Below are 9,646 nucleotides of genomic sequence, written 5' to 3'. Positions count from 1 at the left end.
GAATTTTTGATTGATTGAGGGGGAAGGAAAATTTTGAAATTTTACATTTTGTTCAGTCGAAAAATAGTTTTTTTTATTATTTTCACAAGTTGATACATTATTATTTGAGATTCTTGGTTACTCTAAGCGTTGATTCTCAACTTCCTGAAAGAAAAAAAGAAATTTCTAGATTAAATTAGACAGGACTTCAATTTGGGGAAAATGTGAGAATCGACTCGATATATCACTCCACTATTGATAGAATCTTCTTTCGTAATTGTGAAAATATTTGAAGAACAAAATCTGTTAGGCAAAAATATCGTGAGATTTTTTTGATAGACGAAATTCTCAACAAAAAATATCTTTTGACATTTTCTCCTGAAATAACTCATTATTGAGATCACTTTATTCTTAAGAAGACGGGAAAATGATATTGTTTTGTTCTCTGGGGATGATTACCCTTCGTATTATGTCCATCATCGAGTCATTTCCAGTTCTAAAGAATTCGTTGATCTCCTGCGGCACACAGAAGTGATGACTGGTGTTTGGCTGAATCCCCATCTCCTCAGCTATGAATCTAAATTCTGGAGGCTCTGTGATTGACTCATGGAGTTCAGAATACGTGAAGAGAGTTCCCTTCGTTGATGTTTCATCCAGCGGTCCGAAGTCCACAATTTTTACTTTGTCTTTCTTTATTCTAATCACGTCGAATGTATCTGCAAAGCCAATGAATCACGAGTGAACCACAAAATTCCTCTTGATTCATCTCAAACCTTTCCGCTACTTACAATTACCAAGCTTAAATTTATCTTTTATCTTCTCGTTGAATAAACTCGTAATATCCCTTTGTATATTGTATTTATCCGTCTCTATATAAGGATGGAATTGTGAAGAATCTCTTTGGCAAATTCCTGCAATGGAAAATACGAAAATGAAGCATCGAAGTGGAAACACTTGGAAACCGATTACTTACGGACGTCCAAGTACTTTGGGCATTTTTTTCCTTAAAAAATTCTCTTCTTAATTTGTAGTTTATACTAAGAAAAAAGTTTTTTGATGAGTACGTCTGCACTTGTATCAGAAACTTATGGGTCGAAAATTGATAAGAGGAAAATATTTTACTGTCCGCAAACACTTTGAAAATATGAAAAAATCGAAAGTCTACATTTAGGGGGCGATTTATGAAACAAATGAAACATTGCCATTTTTGAAAATGACACCATTTTTTCATAAAGTCTTTATAAACGATGAATTTCCCATTCTAAAAACGACTTCTTCGAAATCGTAAAAGATTTCTCCCTATCCTGAATTTCATTACAAATTGATTTTATGCGATAAATAAACAAGCTCTGCAAAATTTGAACAATTTCAATCATTTATTTGTAAGAAGGGGATGTTGAAAAAAATTGTCATTTGTTGAAAGAAATAATTAGAATGGTGCTAAATACCCATGTTTTTTTTCAAATTTCTCTCATGTAATTTAATCGACGAATTTGATGATGAAAAATCTTTGAATGTTTATTGCGGTCCCTACCAAATTGTAGTAAGTACTCGGATATCCTTAATGTCTTATTGAGGTTTCAAGTACCCATTAACTGTCTATTGACGACAAAACATCGGAATTCTGAGCTAGGATTGATATCCCTCCACCGTTTTAACACTAAACAAGACTTTAATCCTTCAGAATCACAGGAGAGTTGCCTAACAGCGTTGATATCTCCAGAAATTCTATCAGAACTCTTTAGGAGTAAATAGACTTCTTCCAATGATGTGCATTTCAGAGTTTTTGTTGGGGCTACCCATGTTGCATCCTAGAAGGTGGAAATACACATGAAGGTAACATTTGTAATCGAAAAATCAATCTTTTAGTAAAATTTGATTGATTGATTGCTTCAAGACTTTTGTCTATGCTCTAGACTTTACGTAGCTAGTGTGATTAGTGGCCCGGCGGTCCAATTTTTTTCGTGTTGAAATCGACATGTGGACGATAAATGCCAGAAAATTCTAAAATATTTGGAATTATTGTTGTGATAGATTGATAACTTCCGAATACGGAGAATTTTTTGTAAAATTACGTACTACATAGTTACTGCGATATTCAGCTCTAAAAAATGGAAATTTCGTGAAGCATTCTTTACTTGATTGAAAAAATTAATTAACAAGTAATTTCTTATTTTTATTCAAACAGTTATGGTTGCCTGCATCAACAAAACATGAGAATAGAACAACTCAATAACTTATGAGAATGCAATAAATTAAGTTAGACGAGGGTGGGGCAATATGGACATCTGGGGTAAAATAGACATTCACAAAATTTGCGGTCAAAATTTTTTTTTAAATCCAAATTTTTGAAAATTGTTTCATTGGGCAATTGGAGACCTGATAAACCCGTATAGGGCGGATTAAAATGGATGCTCAGAAAATTTTCAAAAAATCTTCAACAATTAAATTTAACAAAATTGCTTCTTGGCAAAGTCCACAACCGAAAAATTATTCAAGTGGGGTAAAATGGCCACCCGAAAAAGCTGGTCCTATTCAACTTTTAATCAAGAAAATTTTCCACACACAATTTCCAACAGAATCGGGTATCTTTTTATGGAGAGAAATTAGAGTTGGAAGAGATATTAACAAATAAACTTCAATTCTATTCAATTTTGCACTGAAGTTTAAAATATAAAGTAGGATTATCTGTTTTGGATTTTTTGGATTTTCTGTTTTACTATTCATATAAGTTTGAAATTATTTATTTTTGTCAATGAACAATTGCGCGCTCTACCCAACTTACTTTTTGTCCACTAGTGACAAAACGGGTTTCTATAGGTTTGATCCTATACGACCCACTGTCACACGTATAGAAACATTTCGTATGGAGTTGTGACACTTCTCTACATTTTTCGCTAAAGCGTCTAGACACATTTCGTATGAAAACAAAAGTTTATGTAAAAATTTCTGTCTAGAAATAATTCGTATAGAAAATATTCACATAGAAATATCCGAATATCATATACGGAAATCCTATGGAATTTCTATACGCAATCCGTATAGAAAATTTCTTTACGATTTTTTCATCCGTGGATTTTTGAACTTTTTCTCTAGAACCCTAGGCTCCAAAAACCTTCATGAAAAACTTTGAAAATTGCGTCACTTACCAGAGGAGTTCTCCAGTTAGTCTTCACAAACACCGCTCCAAACTCGTCAATGACCTCCTGAATCTGCTTACTGAACTCCGGGAAGGACGGTTGAAACTCAGCCTCCTTTAAACCCCCAATTTCAATTATAAAACCCTCAAAACCTCAAAACCCTCGCACTCCCCTCAAAAAGAACTCTCACCTCCCCGGAATCCTCAACCGCGGATCCATCAGTCCACTCTCCACTCGCCACGCGTTTCCCCACTGCCTCAGAAGGCAAAACAAAAGCATCATGCTCAAGGTACTTTGAAACCTCCTCAGGAATGACCAAAACCCTCGATTCTATCGAAACCTTCGCGAAATTCGGGTACCACGTGCAAATGGAGCACTCAGGCTTCAAACTATTCACCATTTCGCCTCTAAAAATCCTTCAACACTCAACAAAAACCCCACGACAACTCCAATCACACAACTGCACCTCAAAAAATCGAATGAAACGTCAAAAATGTTTAAAAAATCACCCACGAACTCCAAAACGACCGGAAAAAGCCCTGATAACTGCATGGATAATTGACACCTGTTTTATCTAAACATTTTTTATCAATTTCAGTTGAGTTCACAATCCAAAGATGGCGACAGTCATTAATTCAGCGCCATGATACATCCCCCAGTCGGCCATCTTGGCTCTTTAGCATCACAATGGCCGATAGCAGTGACTCCTGCCTCCCGTGTCCCGTGGGTTAACCGTACTTCAGCCGTGTTGTGGTCACGGAAAACAATAATTATTATCTCACTAATAAAAGCCCCCAACGCTAACAATAAATTTGTAACATAACAACAAATCAGGAAAGAAACTGTGCCTTTTTTCCACCGCCAATTCGACAACCATAAACAACCGTGTTCCAAGCAAAGTGAGTTTTTTTTTTTCATTTTCCCACGAGAGAAAAAAAATTCCCTCACATTTTTGTGTACTCTATCAATTTCTGTTATCCTTTTCACTGTTTTTATCGAGTTTCAAGCGTCCGGTTATACATTCCACAGTTGTGGGTGATTTTTGCGAGATTTTATTCGTCATTTCAGTGGAAAAAATGATCGGGAAAATTGTGCCTGTGGTTTTGAAGGTTTTGTGAGTGCGGGGGATCATTCAACTCGTCTCGTTGGAGCTATAAATCAGTGAGGCTCGAGAGAAGGCGTGCGCCTCGAAGTCACGGTTTAATGTGTCTTCCATGAAATGGGAATTGATTTTTTTAGGGGATTTGATGAAATCACCTGGCGTATTAATTAACAATTGTAAATTTTGGGGGAAATGATTAATGCGGTTTTTTTTTTCACCGTTTCGTCGAGCTTGAGTGATGCTGTACGCTTGCTTGACGCAGAGGTCGCTTGGTCTTCTCCCAGAGACTCAATTTCAATTTTAACAATAATTCCATTTGCTAATTAATGGTGAATGGTAATGAGGGGAGAAGTTGTTAACGAGTTGAGAGAACATACGAGTACAGATGTGCAAAGATCATGAAACACTTTGGGAATACTTCGAATGAGTAATCCGGTAGTTTTATTTTTAGATTGACTGGTGAGTGAGGGATATGAAAATTAATACTGATCTGTGATTTGACTGCGTGTCAAAAAAAAAACACAATGGAAAATTATGTGAAGGGTTTGCACGTGCCGGAAAACATCGACGAAAAAACATGACGTGAAAACACATCAGGGAGATGAGAAAATGGAAAGAAGAATAGAGTTGAGAAAAAATGAGTGGAGTACAGGAATATGAAAGGATGTTAACTCTTTTAATTGTGGAATCATCTGGAGAATGAGGAATTTTAGGGGAAATGTTGACGCATCCTGTTTATAGCTGAGGATATTTGCAGTTAAAAATGTGTCTAAACATTTTTCTCTAAAATTACTCATTCATGAGATGTTTGTATAATTACAATTCAAGTATTCGAGAATCAATACTCTTTTTATTACTGCATTATCTGGGGAATGAGGGGCTGCAGGAGGATATGTTGAGAGATTTTTTGCAGCTCAGGCAAGAAATAAAAAAAAGTCTTGATTACGTCCGAGAGTCACTCATTACAGAGATAATTGCATAATTACGACTCAAATAATTGAAAATCCGATGTATGTTGATTTCGTAATTATCTGAGCAAAATGTCAGATGTTTGTTTAAATAATGAAATTGTTAAAGAAATGCCTCTTGATATTTTCTCTGATCTGTTTTGTTTACTCATGAATTTCATCTCTAAGAGATAATTAGTTATTAGAGTTTCTCAATATTCTAAAATATTTGGCAATGATTTGTTTGAAAACAATGACAAACGCTGCAGTCGACATGTTTTTGTTATTGTAATTGTTGTATCATTTTGACACACCGCCAGTAATTCTCATTTTCTATTCTTGTTCGCAGGACGAAAAGCCCCATGTAATGCTCAACCTGTGATGACAAATGAACTAAGTCAAAGCGGAATAACACAACTACTAACATAACTGATTTTATAAGGAAGTAATACAAAAAATAGATAGCAGGGTGCTTGGGCTTGGTTGAAATTAATCAAACAAGAACAATCAGCAGTATAAATAAACACAGAAGCACTGCACAATTTTACAATCAAACTGTACCGAGAGAGACATTTTTAGATGGTACATTTTGCCATTTGAAACGCATTTTAATACATAGCCTTATTGCTCTTTTACACATAATCATTAAAGATAAGTGGAAGTTGCTCAGTCGATTAATCACCAGAAATACAGTTGTCTAAGGTTTAAAATAATAAGAATCAGGAGAAAATTGGAGAGAATACGATAGCATGTTGAAAATTTTTCGAGAGGTCATTGAACTCACCAGTGATAAGGATCAATATTTTCACAATTGAAACAATTGACAGTGATCTTCGTCTGAATCAATAATAAGTGATAGAATGATGGAGAAGCTGCTCTGTTCATTCACAAGCAATGAATAATTACAAAAACATTGTAATAAAATGTTTGAAACATGTTGACAAGACGGTGATCATAAATGACCAGTAAAGGCATACGTAGGATCATCATTCCGAGACGAAAGTCATCTTCGATCCATCCAGGATATCAGAAAGATTTCTTATCCTGATAATTAATCAATACATCACTGAGGGAAAGTAGTGATTGATTGTTATTCAATCAGAAGGAAGAAGTTTGTACCTGGTGAGTTATGATAATTGATATTTAAGGCCATCACGCCAAATTGTGATGAGAATATTTGAAAATATCAATTGCACGAATTTCATCTTATACTGTCAAAAATTTTCCACTGAAATTTCAAGGAATTTTGTCATTGAAAATTCATGATTTCATGGAAAAATCTGAGGGAACTGTCAATTTCAGTTTAATTATTTCGGTGAAATTAATGAAAAATCAGAAAATTTCAGAGAAATCACCGATTGAATTCTCGATTCCTCTGAATTTTCAGGGAATTCCTTCAAAAACTACTGGAATTTCCCGAAAATTCAAGGGAATTCAGCAGTGAATATCCATTTTCACTTGAAAATTTATGTAAATTGTAGAATTTCTCTCTTCCTGCCGCGCAAAAAATAGCATTTTCCTTGAATTTTTAGGAAAACGTGAAATTCCATTGACTTAATTTTCCCCTTAAATTAAATTCAAGATCTTTTTCCGGAAAATTCAGCCAAATTTTTTGAACAATGTAATAAACAGGTCAATTTTTGGACGGGGTTTAGTTCCTGGATGATTTCAACTGGCATTAAATATTCCAGAAATAGAATAAAAATTGTACTGATTGTTTTACCATTCACTAATATTACACGTGTATAATCATGTGATCAATTATTTTTTCTACTGATCAACATTTCATAAATGAAAAAAAAATATGGCTCTGTCGTCCAGAAATTAGGGGTTTCGGCTGCCTTCAACTATTTCTTAATTTAATTATTCTTTCATTTTTCATAAAGATTAGGAAATAAGTCCAACAGAGAGGAAATTGTAAATGGATAATTTATCATGGCAACTAACGATCTGACGGACATTGGCAACTGACAAATGCCGATTGAACAGTCATTTATCTAATGTAAATTATTAATTTGCAATTTCCTCCCTACCGGGTTCATTTTTCAATATTATTCAAAAACGCTCTTTGCAAATGTTCATTTTTTTTCAACGGTTTTTTGATTGTACAATCATAATTTTTTAAGACTCCCGGGCTATGTAAAACTGAATGGCAATTAAAAAACATTTCAGACTATCAAAATAACAAAAAACAACCCAGATCACGTTCGAAAGATACACCACGCGGGCCTTAAATTTTAAATATATTAAAAACCTGGTAATTTGAATTGATAAATTATTTTACTCGGGGAGTGGAGTGTAATAGACGAACAGCCTCAATTAGTAACTGTGCAATTATCGTTGGAATGGGGTGTTTTAGGGTAAAAAATTGAGGCATTTTTTTTACAACTGAAAATTTTTCGAAAAAAAATCTCGAGTGATCTCTGTTAAAATCGGTCATTACCGCTATAATTGCATAATCATGAGAATGTAATTGTTTTTGAATCGGCAATTAATTATGCAGTCAGCTTGATAACGACTGATTTGATGAGAAAATGTCAGGAGACGTTTTTATAACTGAGAAAATTTGTAACCACTATTGTTTGCTTTGATTTTTGTAGAGTCACGTATCCTCAAATGATTGCAATTTTTTTATGGTGAAATAAACATTAGTTATCGTGCAATTATCCCATAAATTGAGAGTTTCAAATATTTGTTTCACTCATTTTCCATAAAATCTTCAATTACACAGATAATTAGATAATCATGGAGACGTAAAAAGTTGTCTGAACTCATTGCTAAGCGAGGATTCATCTCGGCGAAAAATTATGTCACAAGTAAATGTCAAACGATCTCTTTAACTGAAGAAATGACAAATAAAAAGTGTCTTCTGATTATTTCATATTATCACTCACGATAAAAAAATTTCCAGTATTAATAAAACTTATTAAATCGATTTGATAATGAAACGATCATTATTAAAGTAGGGAAAATGTCGAGAGATGTTCTGTAACTGGAGAAATATCTCGGTGATTCCTCTCAAAATCGTTTATCAGTTAAATATTCACATAATTATGCAAATTTAATGGTTTTTTGAACCACTCCTTAATTATGCATTCACATCAATAATGCCCGATGTTACGAGAAAATGTCAGGAGCCATTTTTTTTTCAGTTGAGAAAATGCCGTGCAAAAAGGTCTCTGACACTCTGGCATGATCTGACTCATCCTCTAGATAATTCAATTTTTTGTGACATCGTTACGACTGAATTTTATATCTTTCAATTATGAATGTATCTCGGTAACGGCTATATTCACGAGAACATGTTAGGGTACATTTCATCATGACATCACTCAGTCTCTAGTTAATTTAATTTCATGGATAGAAGATTTGTGGGAAAATTAATTGTTTTTTACGTTTTTACAGTGGCTAGAGGTACATAAGAGGAAGTCCTAATGCTGAAAGGAAACATATCGTCTCATCTGGACACACATACAGAAGAGGAATCATCGTATGTTACTCTCAGCAATGGACCTAACAGTAAGGAATCCTGTTAAACATCAGCACAACAACTAACGCAATGACTTTGAAATCGAATAAATAATGAATAAAATCCTTTCAGCATCTTATGTAGTCGAGCCTTGCAACCCAAATCCCAACAAATATCACCACACTTTCGTCGATGTTTACTTCGTAACACCAATCTTATGTGTGCAATGTGAGTTATCACTGAATTAACAAAGAGAAATTAAATTAAACAAATTAAAAGCTTTATTGAAACAAAATTAATTTTATTGCAGGTGAAGATTACATCTGGGGTACAGGAAAGGTTGGTGTAAAGTGTACAGGTGAGTTTGACAATAAATTAATTTATTCAAATTAATCCAACGAAATCCATACGTAGAGAGACTGATGAAGGACAATAGATCAGTGATCTCCGATGTATTAATGATCTATTGTCTCTTTGGTGGTTATTAACGTTAAATAGTTTCTGAGTAGTACCATTCTCAAGTAAACATTGCGAAGGAATTTGGGCGTTTGACTCTTGCAATTATTACGTCGACGTAATTAACATGAAAAAAAAAACAGTGAAGTGGTAAAATTAAATGAGTCAAGATTCTCATTCTTCCTAAAATTGCATTTAACTCAGGAACAAGTCGTTTTAGGAGATAATGTCAAAATACCTCTTCTGCAACTATGAAAATTTAGAGCAAACAGTGGACGATGACATTTTTCTCTAAATTCACTTGTGGAAATAATTCAAACTTTAACAAGTCATAAATAATTCGATTCTTCTGGATTATATTTAACCACTTCACTCCTGAATTGAATTAATAGCGTTCTATTAAGTGAGAAAATAGCAATTCGAAAAGTGCAAATGTAGTGGAAGTTATTAACAATGGGGGAAAATACAGCAGCACAAAAACTATCAGAATCTCGATAATGAATAGTTGAGAAATAAAAAATAAAAAAACGCTGAAGTCCCAGTTCTCAACAAA

General features: G+C 34.0%; 2 protein-coding genes across 2 annotated transcripts in view; one reads left to right on the top strand and one right to left on the bottom strand.

Annotated features, from left to right (window-relative positions):
- Window positions 1-52: 52 nt before the first annotated feature.
- LOC107037278 (cell division cycle protein 123 homolog) lies at window positions 53-3,683 on the bottom strand. The gene is made up of 6 exons (XM_015255747.1): window positions 3,310-3,683; window positions 3,129-3,233; window positions 1,568-1,790; window positions 768-890; window positions 439-695; window positions 53-144 (listed from the first exon to the last, which is right to left on the bottom strand). The coding sequence occupies exons 1-6, from the start codon at window positions 3,517-3,519 to the stop codon at window positions 118-120; spliced, it is 945 nt and encodes a 314-aa protein (XP_015111233.1). The 5' UTR covers window positions 3,520-3,683; the 3' UTR covers window positions 53-117.
- A 141-nt stretch (window positions 3,684-3,824) lies between these two features.
- The window catches only part of LOC107037299 (phosphatidylinositol 3-kinase regulatory subunit alpha), a 77,377-nt gene continuing 71,555 nt past the window's right edge, over window positions 3,825-9,646 (top strand). The window contains exons 1-5 of the mRNA XM_015255780.1: window positions 3,825-4,018; window positions 5,518-6,290; window positions 8,574-8,687; window positions 8,770-8,865; window positions 8,948-8,995. Coding sequence (XP_015111266.1) covers window positions 8,603-8,687; window positions 8,770-8,865; window positions 8,948-8,995 — 229 coding nt within the window. The 5' untranslated portion in view covers window positions 3,825-4,018; window positions 5,518-6,290; window positions 8,574-8,602. The remainder of the gene's footprint in view (window positions 4,019-5,517; window positions 6,291-8,573; window positions 8,688-8,769; window positions 8,866-8,947; window positions 8,996-9,646) is intronic.

This window comes from Diachasma alloeum, unplaced genomic scaffold (assembly GCF_001412515.2).
Source record: "Diachasma alloeum isolate Michigan unplaced genomic scaffold, Dall2.0 Dall_scaffold_00216, whole genome shotgun sequence".
In the NCBI taxonomy this organism is placed as follows: domain Eukaryota; kingdom Metazoa; phylum Arthropoda; class Insecta; order Hymenoptera; family Braconidae; genus Diachasma; species Diachasma alloeum.
Note: the sequence above shows the minus strand (reverse complement) of the source record. Positions and strands in the feature narration are given on the sequence as shown.

Excerpts from the sequence above, each read along its gene's own strand:
- LOC107037278 (XM_015255747.1), bottom strand. The coding sequence starts at position 3,519 with ATGGTGAATAGTTTGAAGCCTGAGTGCTCCATTTGCACGTGGTACCCG. Across the intron at positions 3,234-3,309 it reads CGGTTGAGGATTCCGGGGAG|GAGGCTGAGTTTCAACCGTC; the intron begins GTGAGAGTTCTT and ends GGGGGTTTAAAG. Across the intron at positions 696-767 it reads TAAATTTAAGCTTGGTAATT|ATACATTCGACGTGATTAGA; the intron begins GTAAGTAGCGGA and ends TTGGCTTTGCAG.